At 42.8% G+C, this 25,785-nt stretch overlaps 1 protein-coding gene across 2 annotated transcripts; it reads right to left on the minus strand.

Moving 5' to 3' along the window:
• Positions 1–1,301: 1,301 nt before the first annotated feature.
• On the minus strand, positions 1,302–25,785 carry LOC107078210 (fibrillin-2). 2 transcript variants are annotated; one of them, XM_015354094.2, is made up of 23 exons: positions 25,655–25,785; positions 23,339–23,500; positions 22,919–22,985; positions 22,162–22,308; positions 18,671–18,796; positions 18,298–18,438; positions 15,250–15,375; positions 14,032–14,064; positions 13,350–13,472; positions 12,136–12,258; positions 11,355–11,477; positions 11,099–11,221; positions 10,834–10,956; positions 9,816–9,941; positions 9,460–9,588; positions 8,663–8,755; positions 7,876–7,971; positions 7,481–7,576; positions 7,124–7,219; positions 6,215–6,316; positions 4,231–4,336; positions 3,839–3,955; positions 1,302–3,253 (listed from the first exon to the last, which is right to left on the minus strand). In XM_015354094.2, the coding sequence occupies exons 2-23, from the start codon at positions 23,465–23,467 to the stop codon at positions 3,175–3,177; spliced, it is 2,424 nt and encodes an 807-aa protein (XP_015209580.2). In that variant the 5' UTR covers positions 23,468–23,500; positions 25,655–25,785; the 3' UTR covers positions 1,302–3,174. The 2 variants fall into 2 exon arrangements, with proteins under 2 accessions (XP_015209580.2, XP_015209581.2); XM_015354095.2 differs by lacking the exon at positions 14,032–14,064 and having other exon boundaries at positions 25,655–25,784.

Here is a 25,785-nt window from a genome sequence, read left to right on the forward strand (position 1 = left end):
CCTTAGAGGAACCGTGGTGGAACTAATATAATCTTTAACTCGTAACACTTAACCTAATTAATCTTTCACCACAGTTATCATTTGCAATGAAGCCAAGACAGTGTAAGAGATACCAAAAATCCCCATCTTTTTTAAAAAATTGATTCACGTTTAATAAATGTGTTAAAGATTTCTGATTTCTTATTTGAAAGCTCACAAACATAAACATAAACATATACTGTAGCTATGGAGACAAAAATCGGAGACATGATGAAGGTAAAAAGAAACTGAGATTAATGTGTGCTTGCACTTTAAAAGTCATGTTAAATTAAATAATGCAAGACGTGGGACTAAAATAGAAACTTGCTGGGTAATAAATAAATAAAACCATGTAAATCTCCTGCGCCTGCTTGTCACATGTGAAAACTACTGTGGGCTTCAATGTACACCTATATTATTTCTGCTTACATGTGTTCAATAGAACAATGTGGAAATAACAGCCCATTGCAGAAGGTATGTACTGTAGGGGAAAACAGCCACAGTATAATAAAACATAAATGTTAAAAGAAAGCTCTCCTATTGCTACCTGTATGATGACCTTGTGGCAGAAATGAGGACAGTAGTTTCAGCTAACCAGCCACTAGCAGACATTAGGGTCTCTATTGTAAGTAAATACTGTAGGTCCACAGGTGGTACAGTACATTGATTTAATTAGTTGACCTAATTAGTTAACTGGTGGAGGCTGAGAGCCACAAAATTAACATGGGAATAATTTAGACTACTAGGTTTATAAAGGAAAACTGCAATAAGTGGTGCTGGTATAGAGTAAGGCTTTGGTAGGTTAAACCTAAAAACCTAAAAGATTTTGGGGCTTTTTTTATGCTGATTAAAGTCTTGTAGCACAGTATCTTTGCTGTCCATTCTATCCTCCCGCCTCTTTAAAAGGAGGCCCAGTACAAAGTTCTTCTCCTGTTTTCCACGTTTGACAAGTTTGCTATTATGTTTTAGCAGCAGACCAAGCAAAATAAACATAATCTCAAAGATGTATTGTTTTACAGAGGAGAGTGGTCAATGACACCCAATCACCCTTATCCTACTGTCAGATGGAGTGGGTGGCTGACTCTGTCAAAGGCACTACAATGGTTGAGGATGCATCTGGAGCTGCAGCAGGCACAGACTACTGGTGGTCAAAGAGCACAACATGACTTCAATTTTTAAAACATCACACCTGTAATGTGAAGAAAGGGCTCTATCTAGCTGGACGTGGCAGGAGAAGAAACAGAGGATATTGGTGGGAATGCCAGGAAAAGACTGTCACCAACAAAAATCACCAAAAGATTTATTATTTCTTTCAGTAATTAAATTGAACAAAAGAAAACAGGATTTAATACTGCCAAGGTGAAGAGCACATAGTTGTTCAGCTGGCTTGGTAGCCCAGGAACTTCATTACTTATAAACAAGTCACCACCAATTACCCTCCATAGTCTTACTTGGCAGGTTATTCCACAACTTAAGATCTTTATTTCAACCTATGAAAATATTTTAACCAGTTTCTTCAATCATGGGATATTCCAAAGTCTTCTTTGGTCTACACAAGCCCTGTGACTCTGTTAAAGCAGAAAACCAACTATAGTAAGGTTGTTACTCTTTGAAAGCATGGGAATTTAACTCATTATGCTTATAAACACATTGTCCAACATTATGATAACTTATTTGATATCTGAATATCTTTAGAAACCATAGAGTGAATCCTGAGGTATTCAGGGCTTGATCCTGTTGAATTCCATGTGAATCCAATATGAATTTATAGCCATTATTTTAAGATAATGTAAGACTTAAGACTGTAGATATGGAAACATCAATAAGCATGTTCAGTGAAAATCTTTTTGGTTTGTAAAATTATGTGCCAACCTAGTGGGTGTAATCTCAACCAAGAGCTCCTGGCTGGGCTCGAATTGTGCTGCTACCATTTGTGCATCTGCTGACAAATGCATTTGCATGTATTAGTTCAAGCATAGTTACCGGTGTAATAAGATGACAACCTTACTTGTGTTAGCACTTGAGCATCATGTGTGTTTGAAATAGGGGATGTACTGTAGAGAAGCCTAGCCAAACGAGACCCCCTCATACAGCTATTATACACAGATGAGACCTCTTTTGCTTTACATCATTGTATACATAGTTGAACATGGATAATAATAATACATTCCCGGCAACTATTACTGTCTAGTACATCACAACAATCGTTGGCGTTACACAACAAATTGACTCGGAAAAAAAGGACAGAAATCAGTCTGTATATTTCCATGTTTTTTCCACCCTCACTGCCAGCACTTCAAGTGGCAGGAGAACAGCTAATTTAAGTTGCTCAGTATTACTCAGTGTTCTGTTTTGGCCAGCAGGACTTGACTGGTTATGCTTTATGGAGGTGGGGACAGGGGGGAATCAAGTGCAACTCAGTGCTGCAGGAATGATCACACCAATGTGAACATCGAGCCTTTGGAAGGTTTAAAACCACAGTTAAGTTGTGAACAGGGGTGGCCTTATTAGACTTCTTCCTTAGCAGACACAAATTACATATGACAAACTGAAGGATTCAGATGTGGCTGGACTGAAAAGGGACTGAGGCTTCTTCAAAATCTTGTGCTAACAGAACAGGGGCCACTCCAGCAGAGCTCTATTTAGATCTTCCATGAGAAGAGAAATACAAAGCTTAGTGGAACCTCAAACGAACTGGAGAGCGTCTTTGAACATAAAGTGCTAAGAGTGGTTTGCCAAGCTGAGATGGTGAATCCAGTGCTCTGGGACCTTTCCAGAACAGTGTGTTAGTTCAGGTCAGACAGGTTCCAGCAGCCAAATGATTGTATTTAAAGACCTGAATGTGTGTCTTGGTCTGTGACTTGGCTTCTGGCTTTCCTTAATGACACATTTCTGAGGTCAAATACTGTCCAAGGAGTAGAAAGGCATGTAACAGTCCCTCAGCTCTAGGGGATGGCAGATCCCCTAGAAGCTTTCAGGTGAGAGTGTGAGAGGAACTAGGAGGGGAAGGAGGGTGTGAAGAAGGAGGTGATGGGAAATCTCCCCTGGAGAGAAGGGAGACGCTGGGAGACACTGAGGTGAGGGGAGGATGAGGAGAATCCCGAATGATGTGTTAGTGAGGAATCCAAGAGAATGTGGAAGTTGACTGCAGACTCCTCAGCTGTTTTTCTTTTCTGGACACTGGATCTTATAACCCACCCTGTAGGCTTGGAGGTACACACGTGCCTGGTTGATTCTGGAATGAAAACAGTAGCTCATTATCTCAATTAGCTTTTACTGGTAAAACAGTATCTAGTAAAAAAAGTGTCTATAAGTGCTTCCTGTGATTTGAAGTCTACAAAAATTATCATTCAAAGGACCGTAACAGACCATCTGTCAAGGTTTGAAAACTGTTACCCACAACCCCCTTCAACAATATATACAATGTTTAGTTGTGGAACAATTACAAAATTGCTTACTTACTTAAAATCAACACACTGTGATGTCAGCACACAGCAGACCTTGTGAAGACTGACAACACTACAATGTCTCCACACAGGCAGCTGCCTACACTGTTTTAAGGGCAAGTCAAGATTAAAGTCACCTAAGACAATGGTAAACACTCAACCAATTCTGAATTTTCACAAACAAAACCGTGCTACTCAAGTTAAAGATTCATGACATTTAACTGATTAACATGGGCTTAACATGATCATGAAAAGCTTTCTATTATGACAATACCAAGGTTAAAAAAAATCCAGATAAGAAAAGAACAACATGAACAGATCTAAGCATGACAGATAACTATGGTCTTAAATCTGCCAGGACAATGTTTGTGTACCTGTACTTGGTGCACAGCTGGACTCCCAGGGGTCCACAGCGATCCACATAGCTCTCCCTCACCCCCCTGCGCACTGCCCGTGCTGTGCTCACCACTGTGGTCACAATAGGACAAATCCTGGACAGGCGGAAATGACAGAGAGATGGACGATAAGGGATACCAGAATTCAACCTATGCAGTTCCCTAGAATTACTAACGGAAGACTACTCAGGCCTTCTTGCATATCATGTCAACAGTAGCTCTATGGTATAAGAAATAAATCACTATACATGATACACAGCACAGGTTGTGTTTGTTCCAAACACCCACAACACTACTGGTGAAGACATCTGAGTGCTGTGACGCGTGTCTCCTAATGTTAGTGAAAGGCTCTGTTTGGTTGAGGTACTCACAGCTTCTCACAGCGCATGCCTGTTGTGCCCTCTGGACAGCTGCACTTGTTGAAGGGGGCACAGGTGGCGCCATGCTGGCAGGGTGGCACACAGGGTGTTGTCACAGCTGCAAATAACAGTAGTGGGTCAATGTACTGCCTGCAAAGGTTCAACACGTCCACAAACACCTGCTGTGTCCCAGGTTAATTAGTGCAGAAACAACTTGCAAAGCAGCGCTCTCAGACTACAAAGGGATTTATCAATGAGATCACATTCTGTACAGAACACTCATTCTCTTTGATTCTAACCACGGGTATCAAAAAGTGTTAAAGTCTGCAAAGGACTGGGTCCATGTGGGAAGTCGCAGCCTTGCACTCTAGGATTCTGAAATAAATGTCTATGGCATGACCTTTTCAAGAAATAAGCAAGCTTTTTGATGGAGGATGGATAGATCTACTGTACAAAAATCAACAAAAAGCAGAATATGCAAATCTAGAGGTTCTATTCCATGTTTTAGTGTGTAAAACACTCCAGACACTACAGTGAATTCATTTTTTATTTTTCCCATTACTGTGAGCATGAAGCTTGTAAGCTGAAATACACTATATCCCATGAATCTATTAAGAGAGATGATCAGGCTTTCACCTGAAAGCATGTATTAGAGATAGACAACATTTATTAGAGTGCTGCATATTTTCAAAGATGAACATAAAGACTTCATGAAACTCTTTGAGAACACTTGTCATCTCTCCCAGTGCAATAAACTCTTTAATGGACTGAACACCCAAATTAAAGCTACCCTGCAGATGAATGAGTTATTCGTAATAAGGACATGTTTCTCTGTCTTGACACCTGTAAAAGTCTTTAACAATTTAAATTGACTTTTTCAGGAGCCCTGGTTAATCATAGAATGTGTCCCAGCAGCTGACACTTTTACATCATGTAAGAGGTCATCTGAGTGCTAAGCAGATGGCTTTGTGTGATTTATTAAGTTACCAGCATGGATGATTTCAGCAATTTTCAAAACTGGGGCCTATGACCCCTTTCTTTGCTGGCTAAGGCTCTCAGGACAGAGTACCACTGGCCAGACAGAGAGACTGAACATCTGTTGAACTTAAGAGCTTAGAGGGGAGGCTCATCAGCCTCTTGTCCCATTAGGGCAACAGGAGAACTATTAACTATGTTCTTTTCAGTGTGTGATTGTGTTACAGCTAGAACAGCTAGACACAGTTTTATTTTGATTAAATCCTAATGATTTTTTTTTTAAAGCACCAGATAATCATAAACATTTGAGTGTCTTACAATCACTCTGCATAAAAGAATAAGGTTCTAAATAGTGTCTAGGGGTATGAGTTTAAAAGTATAGTTTGACAGTAACCAAGAGCCCTTTGCTACTTTTACAGAATGGTTCACTAAATATCTGTAAACTTCAACTAGAATATGTGACTAAACTTGTGCAAAATGTCTGCATTCCTATAGCGACTGCAGAGCAATATTATTTAGCCCCATTGCTTTGGCAAGAAATGTACAGTCCTGACAATTACTGGCTAGAGAAGTGGGTGTAACAGGGGTGTACTGTTTGTTTTTTTGCTAAAAAGAACAAACATTAACTGTACTGAACACGACTGATGGGGCAGAACAGCCCCCTATTGTGTTCCAGCACTATCACAGACAGATGAGCAAGGCTCCGACAGAGAGATGAGCATGCAGCAATCAACCAGTCAAAAAGCAACAGGTGTCCTGAGAAGAAAAATATCTGTGTAACAGGCAGGGTTCAAAAGTAAGAAACCTTTAGTTAACTAAACTGAGACAGTTGAGTGATGCAGGCAGTAGCTAAAACGTGTACCAACAGGAATTCTACAAAATATTCTTGCTTCAGATTAATTCCTTATTCATTCTGAGTACCTGCAGAGTCAGTGGTTGCAGTTTATTTTTCATTAGACGCTCCAAGGAATCTGTGAACTGATAGCAGGCTTATTGTGCGATTTGCCTGTCACCCACTTACCTGTCTCACACAGGGCACCCGTGAAGCCACTGGCACAGCGACAGCGGTTAAGACCCACACACACCCCATTGTTCTTACAGGCCACCTGGCACAGCACGGGCTCTTTGAGAAGCAGACAGACACACAGTCAAACCTTGACAGACTTTCACAAGTGTTTCAGGTGGGTAGCTGCGTCAGCATGCGTAGGCTGCAAAGGAACAAGTAATAGGTTTATTCCATGCTGAAAAAAAGAAGAAAGAAAACACAACGTTTCGTCCGTGGGGCCTTCTTCAGGTGTGAGGACTTTATTTATTTTTAAACACTTTACTTGCTCACACCTGAAGAAGGGCCCACGGCCGAAACGTTGTGTTTTCTTTCTTTTTTTTCAGCATGGAATAAACCTATTACTTGTTCCTTGTTTGAGATTGTTTGACTGCCATTAGGAAAATTTAAAAACATCTAAAGACATTTAAGATATGATAAAGACTTATGTGTTGTTTAAATGTATAAATTTTAAATATGTTGTTATACAATGGCTGTACTTCATTTCAGGTTACCTTAAAAACCTTCAAAACCTTCAAAAGACAGGTGTCCTGTCAATCATATGATTTAAGTAATGATTCACTCATTATTTGAGTGAGCAGAAAAAAAACAATGACCTGAAAATCTATCACAGATTTGATTAAACAATTTTAAGTTGCAATGAGTAGAAAGGAAAATGTACTCCTGCTTTACTAGTGGGATGCTTTCATTGTCTCCCATCACCCCACTCTACCCCTTTAGTCAGCACTGTGTTAGTATCATAGGACTCAGTGTGCCGAGCCAGTTACAAGACTGATGTCAACCCCCTCTGTCTTTGGTGCAGTGCTGAGTGTGCATCGAATTAGATCCTAGCAATGGCAGGGGGGGCTACACTAGTCACAGTGGTACCTATCTGACAGCGGGCACCCTGCCAGCCCCGGACACAGGTGCATTTGTTGACATCGACACACCTTCCTCCATTCAGACAGGGCGGGGTGCAGGTGGCTGGAGAGAGGAGAGAGAGATTAACCATGATCACTACACTGATCCACCTGAAAGAGTATCTCTGTGTCCCTCTCCCACTCTTTTCATCAAGCACTGTTGAATTTCTGAGTCAAGGCTGTGCACTTGAACTGTTCAGGGTCCTGTATTTATTACTCTCTGAGAATAACGCAGTTCTGTCCAAAGACTGATACAGAAATACTTTGACCTTGCATGTGGACATCAGTGATGCATTCCCCATCTGTGACTGCAGGAGGTACTCACGAGTCAGGCACTGCGAGCCGGTGTAGTCATAGGGGCACTGGCATGTGTCTGGGGCAATACAACGCCCTCCGTTGGCGCAGGGCAGCTCGCACACCGCTGAAGGGAGAGGAAGGGCAGCAGTAAGGGAGACAGACAGGGAAGGCAACCTGAGAGGCTGGAAGAGAAAATCATCGAATGAGAGAGATTACAGCAGAGTGAAGAGTCTGACGTAGAGCTGACAGAGGAGGAGATGCTGGTAGCCAAGGGACAGAGAGACAGGAGGACAATGGATATCACAGGGCAACAAGGCCAGAAGCGATGGAAAGGAAAAAAATGGGAGAGTAAGGCAAAAGTGGGAGAAGAGAGGTGAGACAGAGAGAAAGTGAGAGCCAGTGAAACTGAGCAGTAAGGATTACCAGTGTGGCAGCCTGGACCAGTCCACCCTGGGGGACACAGACAGGTGTTCCAGCGCATACATGAGCCTCCGTTAGCGCAGGGAGGAGAGCACATGGCTGAAACACACACAAATGATAATAAGACACACAACTGATGACTAATGAATGCATATAATGTATATATGTAACACACACAAACACATACAGACAACACTCATCCGACACACATTAAAAACACAAAAAAACAGATTTTACGCATTGCAGAGTTGCAAGCTACGGGCGCCAGGCAGGATACACCCTGAACAGGACTCCAGTCCTTCACAGGGCGAACACAGACACTAGTACACTCAGACCATGGCCATACAGGGGAGTCAGAACCTATTGCAACAAGGAGCGATTCACAGGGGATTCGCTGGTCTATGGGTACGATTCTCCCTGTGGGTGCAAGAGGTTTGGGGTTCGAATTCCCGACAAGCTCTTGCATGCTGTTTTTTTCCACACCCATTATCTTGGGAATCAATATTTAAAACTGCTACTACTAGTATGTTTTTGAACCATGGAAGGAAACAGGAGCACCCAGAGGAAACCCACGCAAACAAAGGGAGAACATGCAAACTCCACACAGATAGCACCCCAGGAATTGAACCCAGGGCCCCAGCACTTTGAAGCAGTAATGCTCACCACCGCACAACTGTGCCACCCTGGTAACTCATCTAGTAAAACCAAGACACCGAAACTGACTCATTAATCAAAATCATTTTACACTGTTCACACAAAAAGACACTCAATAACAAGCACAGCAAAGTACCTGAACAGCCAGGACCAGGGTAGCCCGCAGGACAGTCACAGCTGTTGGGAGCAGCACACACACCTGAGTTCTGGCAGGGGGGGTCACACACCGCTGTGGGGAGAGACAGAGAGATCGGGCTGTTTTAGCTGTGAGAAAGACTGAGAAGCAGAGAGGATGAAGAAGAGGAAGAGATTTTGAGAAACGTACGTGGGGGGAGACAAGCCTTACTGAGAATCAGATACTTTTAAAACAAAGTTCCAAGATACTTTGTGTAAGGGCTTACTCTTTAAACTTCACATGAGGTTAGTGAGAAGTATTTTTAAAAATTCAGGAATTGCAGTAAGCCAAGTAAAGTGATTATAGTTACTAAAGTATGTAAAGTAATACATTACTTATTTAAAGTAATTTCCCCCTACTTTTTTTTAGTTCAAAAAGTAACTCATTACACAAGTAACTTGTAACGTTAATGATGCCATTCCCCCCCACCACTACCACTCACCTGTTCCTTAGCCAGCCTCATTGCTGGGGACATTTTCTCAAGCTTCTCAGCCTAACTGCATGCTTAGGGCTAAAGTCATTATGATCAGCAACTTTGATTAACCTCCTCTTCCCATTTCTAGAATGGCTCTCATTGGCAATCAGTGACTGATTAAGCTTCTCTGCATTGTTCATATCCTATGTGCTGTCACTGCTTCTAAAAAAAAAAGGCTGTACCCAAGCTAATATAATCTTGCTGTCCCAATGTGATGAGTTTTGATTTTGATTCTGAGAGAAACCGACACAGAGCAAATCACACACAGAACAGCCTGACTCACGCTGGCACTTGGCTGGGTCATCGGTACGAGGTTCGTATCCCTTTCTGCAGCTGCAGTTGAATCCCCCAGGGTGGTTCAGGCACAGCTGCTCACAGCCTCCGTTAGTGAAGTCAGCACACTCATCCACATCTGTACAGGGCGAGAGCGCACGCTGGCTTGACAAAGCCTAGCAAGAGCCAGTGTATGTTCCCCCTCTGGACAAGGAATTGTCCATTGCGTATCGTATCCTCTTTTTCATCTCCTCCACCTTTCTTCCTCTCTCTTTTCTCCCTTTCATTCATCCCCTTCTTCATATACCTTCTCCTCCCCCAATTTCACTTCCCTTTCTCTAGTCGTGGCATTGACTCCTCTCTCACCCTGACAGCTTCGGCGATCAGCGCCCAGCTCCCATCCTGCCCTGCAGCTACAGAGTGGCTGGCCCTCGCTGAGCTCAGTGCAGGCATGGGCACAACCGCCGTTCCTCAGGGCACATGAGCTGACATCTGAAGGACAGGGAACATGGGTTAAGAACACAAAGAAGGTTTTTCACTGAGAAAATGCCACCTGCCCAATCACAGCTAAGCAGTTTCTTATGCACTATGTCAGTGGTTCTCAATCCTTTTGCTAAAGGCCCCCTGTGTCTGCTTTTTTTCTTTTTCCAACTGGACCTTGAATCACCAGTGCTTACTGGTGCCTCTAAATCATAAGCTTACTGGTTTAGACTTTTTTGCGCTCAGTCCCTGGTTTCAAAAGTTATTGTTTTTTATTCAACAATGTCATCATACAGCATAGCACATAGTCTCTCCTCAACTTGCACCTTTATTCCTGGCTAAACTTCTCTTAATAGATGAGGAATAGACACAGGTGGGAATTCCACTGCTTCCCACAGACAATGTTTGTCATTCTGCTTATGTAAAATTCTTCTAATTCAGCTGACACACTTCAAAGACGGCCGTCCTGAAAAGTGTTAAATAGCACTCATACCAATCATAAATTTAATTCAGCTTTCGAAGAGCTGATAGCAAATTTATAAAAAGTGTTAAAAAACATCCCAGGAGCCGGCTTCAGAACCACTGTACTGGGAATTCTTTAAAAACGAAGGCCTGAGTACCAAAAAACAAGCAAGTAGATCAATTACTGACTGTAATTTACACTGGTGAGTAAAGGCCCAGTCAGAACAAAAACAAACACATACAGGGGACCTCCAGGACCAGGAATGAGAACCACTGCACTAAGTGATATGGTCACAGTTGGAAGTTTAATTTGAAGAAGCTTCATGTTTCCACAAACTACACAAAACAATCAGCACAGATACAGAGAGAGGGATTCACAAGAATGAAAAGCAGAGGGACACCCCTTCCCCAACAGGGATCTAGCGACGGATCTAGTACTCACTAACGCAGGTCCTGTTGTCCATGTTGAGGAGCAGGGGTTTTGGACACTCGCACTGGTGTCCCCCAAGGGTGTTGAAGCAGCTGTGGGAACAGCCTCCGTTCTGCAGTTTGCACTCGTCCACATCTGGGGACAACATACATGTATGTGCACAGCAACAAACACACTGAGATACACAGTGCACAAGCGGATTCATACACATGCATGTGCACATACTGTACTGTACATCTGCCTGCACCTCACACAGCCTCTCAGCCACCAGACTCACCCACACAGCGGCGGTTGTCCACATGCAGCTGGTACCCTGGGCGGCAGGAGCAGAGGAAGGAGCCCTCCGTGTTGGTGCAGATCTGATCGCATGTTCCGTTCACCAACACACACTCATTCACGTCTACAGGGAGAGGGGTGCACAGAGAGGCAGGCAGGAAACAAGTGAAAGGGAAAAGTAAGGAGAATTGTTGAGTTACAGGTGCAAATCCTCCAGGCTGAGACTGCCTGCGATGAGCCCCTACTTGGCTATGTACCTGTGCAGTTGTGGCCATCCTGGGAGAGCTGGTAGCCCTGCTGGCAGTGGCACTGGTAGGCGCCAGGCTCATTGCTGCAGTTTTGCTGGCACTCTCCATTGTTCAGGGCACACTCGTCCACATCTGCAACCCCAACCACAGCTTCATCATCACTGACCAAAATAATTCTCAGATTCTCATATGTCTTATTCTTTTCTTACAAATAATTCAATATCTTTACTTATGTCTCAGCTTCTTCATTGTTTTACATCATCAATTTGAATTAGGCACCTCTGTTCTCATTTTGAACTGCTATTGAGTGAGTATGTTCACATTCCCCAGAGTCTCTCACAGTGTCCCTGGGAACACATCTTGGAATAGTCGTTGTGCCACACTGCCCCCTTTCATCACTGAGGGGAATGTGATGTTGGAATACAGCAGGCCCAAGCTCTATCATTTTCATTAGGAGTGCTCTGAGGGACATTAAGAAATACAGTACCAGAAAATCATTCTTAGTTCTTGAAGTGTGCTTCAAACTGGAGACACAATTGCCCTTTTATAAAACAAAATTGGTTTGCAATCTAAAACATGTTTCCAATATTTGAATGTATCTTTTCTAAAGGGACCTGGTTCCTCAGAGGCACTCTTGTCTGGAGAAGGAAAGCTTTGCTCTCAGCCTCTCTCCTGACTTCCCTTGTCTTGATGGAACACAGCCTTGCTGTTCACTATTTGACATGAGTATTGCTGTTTGCATCTGAGACCCCCCGCCAGGCTAGTTCCTGAGCTGGGCAGGCTTCATTACCGAAGCAGGAGTGCCCATCGCCAGCAAAGCCCTGGTAACACTGACAGAAGTAGGAGCCGATGATGTTCCCACAGCGAGCGTTGACGTCACAGCCGTGCCTGCCTGAGGCACACTCGTTCTCATCTGGGCCGGAGGGAAGAAAAGCGAGGAAGAAAAAGGAGAAGAAAAAAGGGTTAAGGTCAAAACCCACCATTGGCAGCTGTTGAGGGAAGGCAAAAGCCCCTTTATGGGGATTTTCAATTATTCTCCCTATCTGAGCACATCAGGAAATGCTCAGAACATTGGGAAATAACACCAATAACAAGGTGACATGCCCTCCAGCTTTTCCCTTAATTTTCAATCACTTCAGTAGCATTGAGGGTGCCAGCTGGAAAACCTCTTGAATTAACAGCAGCAATATCACTCTGCAACTCACAACTCACAACTGGCAACCCACTGAAGCTAAGCAGGTGTGAGCCTGGTTAATACCTGGATGGGAGACCTCCTGGGAAAAACTAAGGTTGCTGCTGGAAGAGGTGTTAGTGGGGCCAGCAGGGGGCACTCACCCTGCGGTCCATGTGGGTCCTAATGCCCCAGTATGATGACAGGGACACTATACTGTAAACAGGTGCCATCCTTTGGATGAGATGTAAAATCGAGGTCCTGGCTCTCTGTGGTCATTAAAAATCCCAGGCTGTTTCTCGGAAAGAGTAAGGGTGTTACCCCGGTGTCCTGGCCAAATTTCCCATTGGCCCTTACCAATCATGACCTCCTAATAATACCCATCTATGAATTGGCTTCATTACTCTGCTCTCTTCCCCACTAGTAGCTGATGTGTGGTGACGATTCTGGCATGCTGCACATTGGTGGTGGTGGAGTTTAGTCCCCATTACCTCTAAAGCGCTTTGAGTGGAGTGTCCAGAAAAGCGCTTTAGAGGTAATTGTGTAGCAATTATTATTATTATTATTATTATTAGTTTGTCCTCACGTGTCACCTCTGACACAAACACACAAGCACTTTGCTGCTTTTTTCCATGGAATGCTATAGTAAGTTCCCAGTCTCCCTGAGAGAATATCGATGAGTCTTTTGCCATCTGTAGCAACTTCTCAAGGCTTCTGCTCCTGCCTGTGACAAATCTTGTTCAGTGTCGCTCCTGTTGTGCCCGTTGTCCTAGCTCCCTGGGTTTGTGTGTGTGTATCAGTGCTCCAGTCCCTCCCCCTGTCTGCGTGCTCACCTTCGCAGTGTGTGCCGTTGCCTCTGTACCCAGGCTGGCAGACACACCTGTAGCTGCCCAGAGTGTTCTCACACACCCCCTGTCCAGCACAGATATCGGGGGTCTCTGTGCACTCGTCCACATCTACAAAAGACAGGGAGAGAGAGGCAGAGGAGTTGTTACTGTCTGCTGACTGAAAATAAAATGGGTCCATAACCTTCATTTCATTTTTCTTTTTTAAAGCCCATTAGGTCTTTAATCGTCTATATTTTCTAGAACTACAGCAAGAAGTGCTGGTGTGAAGGCCTCACCAGAGGAGGGAGCGAAAGGTTCCCCGTCCATAAAAGACAGAAACTAGAATTGTTATTGTAAGTGTGTAACTATGGTGATTTTCTGTATTCATGGTGTGCAATGATACAGGTTAATAATTAAAACTGGATAAAAAAAAGTTATTTAAGATGATCAGACATCAAGATTATACATTACTCTACACGATAACATCACTGGGATAATGTGAACCTGACTGAACTGGATTCTGAAGTCTGAAGTCTTTAGTAATAAAAAATTATAAACCCGAACAGCCGTGCGCTTGCACTACATAGCGACATGCACTACTATGCAAGGCTCCAGAGCAGTGTGATGTGCAGCAGTGGTCTCATACAGTCCTTGCAAGGGTCGGAGGGAACGGAGTGAGATACTATACCTTGACACACAGTGTAGTCTGCGCACACTGGGCCTATAAAGTGGCACAGGCAGGGGCAGGTGGCAAGGGGGCAAGCCAGAGCAAGGGCACACATGCAAAGAAGAAAATACAGACACAAGCATGTCAGGGCAGAGCTGGGTTGAAAGCTGAGCTGGGGGCAGGAACAGACTTTCATGACACAGCAGTTCCATCGATGTAAGTTTTAGGAGATGCATGCATTTGCACAAACAGTGCAGAGAAGCCAGACAGTATTTCTTTAAGTTTATCTGCAATTGTTGTGTAGCCTTTTTCCTTTACAAGCAATGCATGAAGGACTGAGTGGGATAACTCAAACATACAATTCCGAGCACAGAACATAGCCAGCAGGACAACATTCTCATAAGGATGAAGCTTAAACGAATGTCAAAACCTCACAAAGCCACTGCAGTCTCTGTAAGAACTGGCTGAAAGCACAAGATGGTTAGTAGACATTTTAACAGTCGGATTTACAGACACACTAGATTGATCATGCTGAAAACTACTTTTATTAAATCAAAACTGCCAACTGTATGCCAGTTGCACATTATGAGCTGAGTACTTGATGATGCATCCCAAAAGATTGAGTCTGGGACAAGCTACCCAGTCATGTTGTAGAAGCCAATATCCTGGCTTCTTTCAAGAAATGTTCTGAATGATGATCTTGGATCAGCCAATTACAAATGGACTAGAGTGGCTGAATGGTCTCCTCTTATTTGTAACCTTTCTCATGTTCTAATGCTGATGGTTTTCTTATGGATAGAGGCAAGAAGTCTCTGGCCTACACAAGTCTGCCATCCAGTATTGGGCCTATGTTTTCATGGGCCAATGGAGATGACAGAGAGCCACAAGAACAGGACAATTACAAGGTAAGTCCAGCTCAAATACAGAGAGACGAACAGGACAAAAGACAAATTCATCAAGAAAGACAGGGAGACTGATATGGAGACCTTGATGAACAGACAAACATGCACCCTGAGCCAGAGAAGACAAGAACAAAAGGGAGACTTGAGCAACAGGGCCAATGAGAAGCCGAGAGACGAATGAATAAGAGTGAAAAGTAGAGACAGAGGGACAGACAGGCATTACAATAGTGACTGGCACTCCAGTACCAAACAGACCACGGACAGACGAACAGAAACACACCATAATTGGAGAGTGAGACATACGCTGTAATGTAGAAAGACAGAACAACAGTCTCACCCACGCAGGCTGGCTTCTCAGCCCTGAAGCCCTGCTGGCACTGGCAGGTGTAGCTCCCTGGGGTGTTAACACACATGTTGCCCAGTTCCTTGCGGCACTGCTCTTCAAAACTGCACTCGTCCACATCTGACAAGGACAGGCAGCATGAGCACAATACGTATAGATCCTATAGACTTAGTCTGAGAGAGGGCTGAAGAAAACAAGTGGTGCATCACCGCGCGATACAGGAGGGCTGTAGTTTGATACAATACAATACACTTTTTAAACCCCAAGGGGCAACTGAGCTGATGATTTTTTAATCATTGTTTAATACTAAAAATTGCTTAAACTTATAGTGCTTTCCTGTACACTCCACTGAAAGCACTTTACAGGTAATGGGGACTCCCCTCCACCACCACCAATATGCAGCATCCACCTGGATGATGCGACGGCAGCCATAGTGCGCCAGAACGCTCACCACACATCAGCTATCAGTGGGGAGGAGAGCAGAGTAATGAAGCCAATTCATAGATGGGGATTATTAGGAGGCCATGATTGGTAAGCGACAATAGGAAATTTGGCCAGGATGCCGGGGTTACACCCCTACTCTATTTGAGAAATGCCCTGGGATTTTTAATGACCACAGAGAGTCAGGACCACGGTTTTACATCTCATCTGAAGGACGGCGCCTGTTTACAGTATAGTTTCCCCATCACTATACTGGGGCATTAGGACCCACGTGGATCGCAGGGTGAGCACCCCTGCTGGCCCCACTAACACCTCTTCCAGTAGCAACCTTTGTTTTTCCCAGGAGGTCTCCAATCCAGGTACTGACCAGGCTCACACCTGCTTACTGTAGCTTCAGTGGGTTGCCAGTTGTGAGTTGCAGACTGATAAGGCTGCTGGCTGTTTGACATGGACAATGACAATGTAACTAAAATGGAATGACAAGAAGACCCTGCAGTTCTCTAGGTGATGGGCTACCCTCCCAGAAAACTACTGAAGACAAGAACAAAGCTGAGGACAGAAGGCTTCTTGTTATAGAGTGAAAACCTTAACATTACTTAAGATGCTCAGATCCTTCAAAAAACATTTGTTTTCGACAGTTTAGTTGTTTATTTTATGACCCTTTAATGGGTGAATGGCAGTCATTGTACTTTTATTGTATCTCAGCTTAGCAAGACCTTAATTCTCCTCTGGGTACAGTAGCATCAAAATTCACCGTATATATATGAAATGTTGGAGTTTCCTTTCTACAATCTGTTCACCTGCATTCTGAAAGAATGTTGCCAGATGCTTCATTCAACAACTGGCAAAAGTTATCAACAGATTTTAAATTATTAGCAGATTGTAATGTTTTTAACTAGGAAAGGGACTGGGTCAAATATAGAAGATGCCATATGTCAAAACATTAGCATCAGATTTGAAAAAGCTTAGATCAATTTTCAGAATGCAGGCTGGATGTATGCATGGATACAACATGAAGCCAGAGAAGCCATGATAACCAGAGGGGATTCTCTTTACAGGCTCTGTGAGTGCCAAACTAGATGTTGCAGAATCTCACTGTATGAGATTCAGAGGCTTTACTACTTTGAACATTAAAAGCAACTTTTTTCAGTTAATAAGAGCCATGATTAGTGTAATAATATGTCCTTCTTCCATGTGTGGTCTTTTATATAAAGACTGGAGTCAGTCATTTTATTGCATTCAGTAAATGATAGGCTCTAGGAGCTATGAAGCTACAGTAAGCTATTCATCTCATTAACACTGATAGAAAAAGTGGGAGAAGGAGAGCAATCTCTTGGTGAGAATATAAAGAACAATCTGTCACATTCACAACTGAGTCATTCAAAAACACTGCCTGATGAGACACAAAGCTGTACTTGTGGGGGAAGTAGGGAGATAAATGGATGTGTACTTTGAATGCAGTTCTCAAAGCAAAGGAAAACAGACAATATAACAACAAAAGGTTTCTAATACAAATCACTCCACGGTGCTGAGAAAATATTTGTGAACACCCCAGACTCATAAACTTTACACCTAAAACATATTTACATATTCATGAAAGTTCTTGCCACAAAGACATAAAATATGTTTGGATTATTTAATTAATAAATTGATCCAACAGTAAATATTTTTGTATGAATCAGTAGGTGAATCCACAGTTTCAGTGTCTGGTGGTACCTGCTGGAACAATAATGACTTAAACGTGTCCTGTAACTGTTTCTCAGATCAGCTTTTAGGAATTATGGCCCACTTCTTCCTTACAGAACTGCTTTAAGTCAGTGATATTTAAGGGTTTCCTTGCATGAACATGAAGACAATTCAGACCATGCCATAAAATTTAGGTAAGAATTCTGATATGGCAAAGAATGCCACATGCAAAGTGGGAAAAAATGCAAAGATTAGTCTTCTTTGGCCATTCTGTTGTAGATCTGCTTGTACTGTATGTCAATGATGGCAATGAGATTAGGCTGTCCAGTTGCTGCAGCAGCAAATCAGCCACAAATCATGATACTCCCACCACCATGCCTGATGGTTGGAATGAAGTTCAGTCATTGCAGCCAAAACGTTAAACTTTTGATTTGTCTGTCCAGAGAATATTCTTTCAGCAGACTTGTGGATTATCTAGGTGGCCTTTCACAAGCTTAAGAAGAGTGGCAATGTTCTTTTAAGGGAGGAATGATCTCTTCCTTGCAACCCTTCCATGAAAACCATATCAATTCAGTCCTCTTCTGATGGTTGAGGCAAGAACCCTGACATTAGCCACAGTAGGAGAGGTCTGCTGATCCTTAGCTGCTACTCTGGGCTTCTTGGAACACCAGTTTTGATTAAAGAAGGGTATCACGGTAATAAAGTGTAATTCTATTGAATGTGCACAAATGATTTCTTTATACTGTAACTTATTTTAAGTTATGGTGTGAATTGAAAGAAATTTGAGGCCTGTATAATTGGCTTATTATTTAAATTCACTGTCCATTTCATTCTTGTATGTTACTATAAGCCCCTGTCCCGTTATGAGACTCACACTGGTGTGCAGCTGCAGCACCTCACCCAGGTCAGACTCACCCACACAGCTCTTGCCATCCAGAGCCAGAACAAAGCCTTTAGGGCAGGAGCAGGAGAAGGAGCCAGGAGAGTTCTGGCACTGTGACCCCTCAAAGCATGCCTGCAGCCCTGTCACCTGGGCTAGCTGACACTCGTCCACGTCTGCGAGGAACAAACACACAAGGGGGCAACACGTGCAAAAAGATAAAACACACATATTAATAAAACTGTGTCTCAGTTCATTACTCTTTACTTCCCTAGTGCCAATCTATAGGTCTCCCTTAATTAATCTTGGCAGATTTTCCTGGTTAAACAAAGAATAAATTAATAAAAACACTGCAGACATGCCCCTGTGTTCTTTAGGTCATTTTGCTTGTCACCCTTTTCTACTCACCTTCACAGCCCTCTGGCCCCCATAGATACCCCCTGTGGCACTGGCACAGGAAGGAGCCTGGGGTGTTGGTACAGTTAGCATGGCGTCCACAGGGGTCTGTCCTGTCCACTGCACACTCATTGACATCTAGGAGGTGACCAAGAGAAAGAGCAACATGAAGAGTGTCTTGGAACAGCGATGGACTGCAGTTCTGTGAAACAGTATTCCCCTCCTTTCAGAACTTACAGTCATGCTTGAAAGTTTGAAAGGTGGTCATTATTTTAGATATTACAGGGATATTATATGAACCTGGACTCTTAATGAATATATAGAATTAATATCCTAAATAACAACTCATAGATTATTATACTGTGATAATTAACAAATCACAAGATATTCTTGTGTGCAAAAGTAAATGAACAGTCAATAACCTGTGGCACCTCCTTTACCAGGAATTAGCACCTCCTATAATCAATTATCAGTCTCTGACATCTTGCTGCAGGGATGTTTCCCCACTCCTCTTTACAAAACTGCACCAACTCTGTGAGGTTTGAAGGATATCTTGCATGCACAGCACTCTTCAGGTTCTGCCACAGCAATTCAGTAGGATTCAGGTAAGGGCTTTGGGTTGGCCATTCCAGGACATGGAACCTCTTCTTCCTAAGCCATTCTTTAGTGGACTTAAGTGAATGTTTTGGATCGTTGTCTTGTTGAAACATCCACTTTGTGCCCAGCTTCAGTTTTTGAACTGATGGCCTAACATTCTTCTCAAGAATTCCTTGATATTTCTCAGAATTCATGATTCCCTCAATGATGTCACGTTGCCCAGGCAAGAGTCAGAAAACCAGCCCCATACAAGGACACTCCCACCACCATGCTTGACAGTAGGGATAAGGTTTTGTTGGTGGTAGGCTGTGTTGGCTCTTCGCAAAACATGGGCCCTCTTGTTGTGCCCAAATAGTTCAATTTTAGACTCATCTGTCCAGAGAACAGACTTCCAAAACTCTTCAGGCTTGTCCAGGTGATCTCTGGCAAACTTCAGATGGGCAGCTATGATCTTTTTTGACAGAAGAGGCTTCCTCCTGGTGACCCTTCCATAGATGGCATTTCTGTTCAGGGTTCTTCTCATTGTTGATATTTGCACCACTACTCCAGAGGCAGCTAAGGAGGCTTGAAGATCTCTGGATGTTATTTTAGGATTACCTTTTATCTCTTTATTATTCTCCTTGTGGCCCTGGGTGAAGTTTAAGAAGGACGTCCACTTCTTGGCAGGGTTGCCATTGTTTTAAATGCCCTCTACTTGTATACTATTTGCCTAGCAGTTGATTTATGGAATCCAAATCTTTTTGAAATGGCTTTATAACCTTGTCCAGATTGATGAGCATCCACTTCTTTGTTCCTCAGTTCTGCTGATGTTTCCTTAGTTCGAGGCATGATGCTAGACCCATAGGAAGAGTAACTGAACTGCTTTCTTGCAATTATTTATGTTTGCTTCTCCCTAACACAACATTTCAGATCTTCAATTTCATTGGTTATCTCGGTTAATTGGTTAACACTCTGTCATTGACCCACCTGATCCTGCTTTACCTTGATGTACTGTAAGTCATAGAACTAAGAGTTCACTTATTTTTGCACCTGCACAATTTCTGTGTACTGTGTGTATTATTTTATTGCATGGACATTTTCTTTTAAAACACTAAAATTGGTGAATAATTCTACTTTATTTCAATTAGGAAGTGACAAATTCTGATTAAATATGCCTTTTGTGGTTACAAAAACAAAAAATCTCAAATTATGCAATGGGTTCACAAACGTTCAAGCTTAACTGTATGACTTTTTGCATGTCATTTTCACCACTGAATGTTATCAGAGCTTTACGTGACTCTCAGTGATAGATATAAAGGGAGCCTGAGTGACTATATAACACAAGCGTTTGGTGCTTGTCTTATGTATTTCAAAAACAAAGTCGACCACCATCCAGTGTCCCTGTGTGAAAAGTAAATGGACCCTTGTACCACTTTAAGCTGCAGAAACTGCAGTCAAACGCTTCTTGTAATTGAGGATCTGTCTCTCACATCTCTTTGTTTCATAAAGTATTCACACAACTGGCCCTATGTGTCCCTTTAAATGTATTGATTGAACAGGATAACTTGTTTGTGAAATAAATTAAACAAAAAGAAAATATGCAGAAATTCTGAAAATCTGAAAGGCAGCAGACACATTTTTACAGAATTGTATATAACACACTGCCATAATGTGAGAAACTCTCTTTATATTCCCCTGCTTCCACTCTGCACACTAGATAATTAAGAGCTGTAAAATTGTTCTGTAAAAGCCTATAATTACCACTTACCATTCTGAATAATTATGTACACATTCTCAATTAAACTGTTCCCAGTAATTATTTCAGCAATGCTTCGGACTGGTATTGTCGCATGAACTGGTAACATTCCTCTGTCTAAATAAGCCAAACAATTACACAAGAACATACGAAATTGTATATTTTAGAGGATTTCAGACCATCTAGTCTATTTGGTAGTTAATTAATCTGAGTTAACTCACCCAGCATTTTCTTAAAAGAAGCTAGGGCATTGCCTTCAATAACATAGTTGTGTAGCTTATTCCATACTCACACAATCCTTTTAGTTAAGACAATCCTTATATACACAGCATACTCTACAACAAAATACGCAAACATTTTAAGCTCTCTGTCTAGTTTTGTTACTGAATGAAGAGGTCATTCAATCCATATTGTCTTTCTGGTACAGTAGCAAGCGGGTCATTGATCCATGGAGCTTGTCTAGAAAGATGGTGAATTAATGTTTCCGATGATACTCACAAGCCAATGTGCTGTGTAAAATAAAGATAATAATAATAATTGCTTACACTTATATAGCACTTTTCTGGACACTCCACTCAAAGTGCTTTACAGGTAATGGGGACTCCCCTCCACCACCACCAATGTGCAGCATCCACCTGGATGATGCGACGGCAGCCATAGTGCACCAGAACGCTCACCACACATCAGCTATCAGTGGGGAGGAGAGCAGAGTGATGAAGCCAGTTTATTGATGGGGATTATTAGGAGGCCATGATTGGTAAGGGCCAATGGGAAGTTTACGGTACAGTGTCCCCATCATTATACTGGGGCATTAGGACCCACCTGGACCACAGGGTGAGCGCCCCCTGCTGGCCCCACTAACACCTCTTCTAGCAGCAACCTTAGTTTTTCCCCAGGAGGTCTCCCATCCAGGTACTGACCAGGCTCACACCTGCTTAGCTTCAGTGGGTTGCCAGTTATGAGTTGCAGGGTGATATGGCCGGATTTGCAATCGTAAAGTATTAGCATCTGGAAAGATGCAAATTCTGAGCCAAGTTAGTCATTAATAACGTGATTTAAGTCATTAAGACTTGAGGTGGAATGAAATTCTACCCAGGCACATCAGCCTTCCAGGACCAGCATTGCCCATCCCTAATACAGATTGATTTAGAGTGACTTGCATGTGACTCACCCTGACACAGTGCTTCCCCCTGCAGGGCAAAACCAGGATCGCATGTGCAGTTCTCTCCCTGCTTGACTAAGCCTCCAGGACAACTGCATCCCTTGCCCTCCTCCAGAAGTACCTGATTCCCAGGACAGCTCGGGGCCGGGAGAGGCTCTGTAGACAGAAAGGGGAAAGGGAGAAAGAGAAGGAAGGGCAACTGAGGAGAGTGTCATGCAAGGCTAGGGGGGTAGCAGGACTCATTCCTTTTGACCAAAAGCAAATTAAATTCCAACACAGGAGGAATAGGAAGAAGTGATGACTCTTCACACGAAGGGTTGTAGGTATATGGAACAAGCTACCAGCCAAGTTGTTGAAGCCAATACCCTGACATCTTTCAAGAAACACCCAGATGAGATCCTCAGATGAATCAGCAACTAACTACTAACCACACAAGATGGGCTGAATGGCTACCTTTTCTTTTTAATCCTTCTCATGTTCTTATGTCTATTAATGAAATTCCTCAATCACACATTTGGTCCATTGTTGTCTAGCAACTATAAGCTATTTATAGTTCCCTAATATTAATATTACTAATTTTCTAGCAACAATAATTTGAAAAAAAGTATGATGCTTATTTTATCAAAGTCATTTATGGTCTGTCTAGTCATTGAGGATCATAGCAACCTCAAATACTAGGCAGTGGTTGATGTGTACTGCACAAGATCCTTTATATTTCTGTGTTATACACCCTTATACTGTATCTCCTCTGTAGATCCTCACTGACCTGCTGTTGCAGCCTGCTCGGAGTCACCCAGCTTTTCAATAGCATTCTCCATCACGACGCTGACGTTCTGACAAAGAAACAGCTGCTCTTACAGAGGGCAATGTTGCATTATTGAAGCATTCTGTGATAATTCTATTTCACCAGCAATTGTGCCCTTTTATCATGGGTTTTCTTTTTAAGTCTTATTTACCTCACTTTTAATGTGCATTCCTATATTTGTAACATATTGCAGTTTTGCGTTAGTGTACTAAAGTACACATAACAATTAGATTTATTGCACACATTTTTGTCCTCCTTTTATCTGCTGATCATTATCACTATTCTGTTTACTCACTGTCCAGAGTTTGTGCCAGAAACTTGGCTGTGCTAAAACTGCTGGAAACTGTGGGATGCATTTTCTAATTTAGCTCACACACTGACCTGGGACTTGCTGGGCTCCAGCTCACTGGACTTCAGGACCTCATTTGAGCTGGCAGGGGGGGTTTCCAGAGGCTCTGTGCAGGACAACAGGACCAGCAGCACCAGTGGTGCTCCCCAGAAGAGTGTCATCTCCAGCCCACTGGCATGCAGACACAAGGACAACTGGACAGGAAAAGCACAAGAACAAATGATCTTGTATAGATGGTCAGAGATATCTTAAACATAGCAACAGAGTAACACACCAGACCACTATTCCTGTACAGCAAAAGAAATAGCAGCCTCCTAAAAAGTAAATAAGACATAGCAGCAATCACAGCAATAATTCCACTAGATGTTTACAAAGTGTCTTTGGAGATATACAGTAGCAGGGGCGTAGTCATCCAGGCCCACCCTGATTGATCCTAGGCCTACCCAATCAGTTCAATCAGTTCAAAGTAATTTAAGATTCTTTTTGCGTGATTTCTTGTTTGCGTTAAATGATTTGCTTTTTTATGTTACGTGATTTGATTTTAATTTGTTTTGGCTCGCTGTATCTTTTGTGACCAATAAGAAAATTGCAGTGAGGCAATGCATGGTTTTTGGTCAATCGGATCAAGACGCGTTTGCGATCCTCAAAGTCATTAGATCGTCTGAACAACTTGTCTACATTTGAATGGGAACTTGCTGACTCTCTAGACAGTAATGAGATTATTGCCATATTCAATTCCAAACCCCGTTGCCCGCGTCTGGTCTAGAAGGGCAAAACCTCCCAACAAAGGTAAGGACTGACTGTTTTGTGTGTGTGTGTGTCTGCCGTGGCACAGTAGCGTTCGGCAGCCTAGGTAATTGTTGCTTAACCTGTGTGTGTGTGAGAGACAGCATGTACAGTTTATATAAGCTTCCACTAATTCTACTCTTTGATTATACCGCATGAGGATTGGGATTGTAAATTGTTGGAGGGGTGCCCCTATGCTGGCAGGACGGTCAGTTAGAGCCCGGACCACCCACTTTTGCACAGGCGCACCCAAAAATCAATTCCTGGCTATGCCTCTGAGATACAGGACCACTCTCGCAGCAGCAGCTGAAATAGCTTCACATGAGATATGGGTGGAGGGTCAGTAGGTTTAACTGAGCTCCATGATGGTGTCCTGTAAACCTTTAGGGCTGTCTGAACTGTCCACTGCCTCCTTCAGCGATGCACTGGAGACACATGCACCAACAGCCATGTCATATGTGAGGTCACTCATATCAGACTAATTTTACACAGAACAGCACGTTTAGGAAAAGGTCTGATCTGCTCCTACTTAGTCCTCAGTCATCATCAGACACACCATGAACTGGTATTTTATTAGATACACCATGAACTGGTAATTCACACTACTTTGAGCAGAATGGGTCACTCCACTGAAACATACATTAATCATTAATATTTTTCTAGGGTATGCCAATGATATATATGTTTTAGTCTCATAATGTACACTATATTTACTATGTCCTACTCCAAACTGAGAGTGCAAAGGGTTTGCAATGGTACTGACTACGGAAAGCTTCTTTTCCATACATATTAATCAATGTATGGAATGTATAATCAATGACTTCATTGTTAATGCAGAGACATAGGAATACAACTGAAACCATAAACACCAGTGCAAGGACTTTATATATCACTGTCATGTAAGGACTGTGTTCTTCACATCGCCCGACGAGCTGCAGAGCTCTGCGCCCTAACATGTCCTCACAGAGCCAGCTGCACTGCATTGAGTCGGACTGAGTCATTAACTCAGGAATAGTCCGTACAGAAGTAAAGAAGGACAGAAAGGAAAAAGGTTCGGACAGTGCAACTAGTAATACTTCTCCGAATCACACGCACAATAATATACACGATACAGCTCTACCATGCATATGAACCTGCAAAATCGCCTCTTTGATGCTGCGTTACTTTGGTTTAAGAGGCACTGAAGAAAAAGGGAAGAAAGACAAGAAGAAAGTGTAGATGAAGAGAAACATTAAAACTTCTGTCTGGCTGGGACATTCATCTTTCCAGCCTCCAGTCGTTCTTTGTGCGCGTTACCCCGAGTCTCCACCGGTGACCCCAGCAAACTGACTCTTTTGAAAACTTCGAGACTAAGGTAATGACGAAAAGCAACTTAACAGTGAAATAGGAATCTCCCAAAGGACCAAACAAACAGCAAGCACCTGCATCCGGCACAAGGGAATCTAATTTGGATTTATTTTTATTATTTTGATACCAATAACGTCTATTAAATATTCCTATTAAAATACTATTACTTTAAAACAAAGCAAACACTGGGCTCTAAATGCTGAAATCGCAATTACCTGTGAACGGGTAAAGGGAGACTTCTGCCTCGTACGTGTTGTGCAAGTCGCGCTCGTCTAGCCTCAGCCTGACTGCGCCTCAAAAAGCCCCTCCATCCCCCCGGCACATTGGGGAGTAATTATACCGCGTC

The sequence above is a fragment of the Lepisosteus oculatus genome, chromosome 6, assembly GCF_040954835.1.
Source record: "Lepisosteus oculatus isolate fLepOcu1 chromosome 6, fLepOcu1.hap2, whole genome shotgun sequence".
Classification (NCBI taxonomy): Eukaryota; Metazoa; Chordata; class Actinopteri; order Semionotiformes; family Lepisosteidae; genus Lepisosteus; species Lepisosteus oculatus.

Bases quoted from the DNA above. Each gene is read 5' to 3' on its own strand.
- LOC107078210 (XM_015354094.2), bottom strand. From the start codon at position 23,467: ATGACACTCTTCTGGGGAGCACCACTGGTGCTGCTGGTCCTGTTGTCC. The intron at 11,478-12,135 runs GTAATGAAGCCT...TTGGGGTTGCAG, and splicing joins CGATGGGCACTCCTGCTTCG to ATGTGGACGAGTGTGCCCTG. The intron at 7,220-7,480 runs GTGAGTACCTCC...TCCTCTCTCCAG, and splicing joins CGGCTCGCAGTGCCTGACTC to CCACCTGCACCCCGCCCTGT.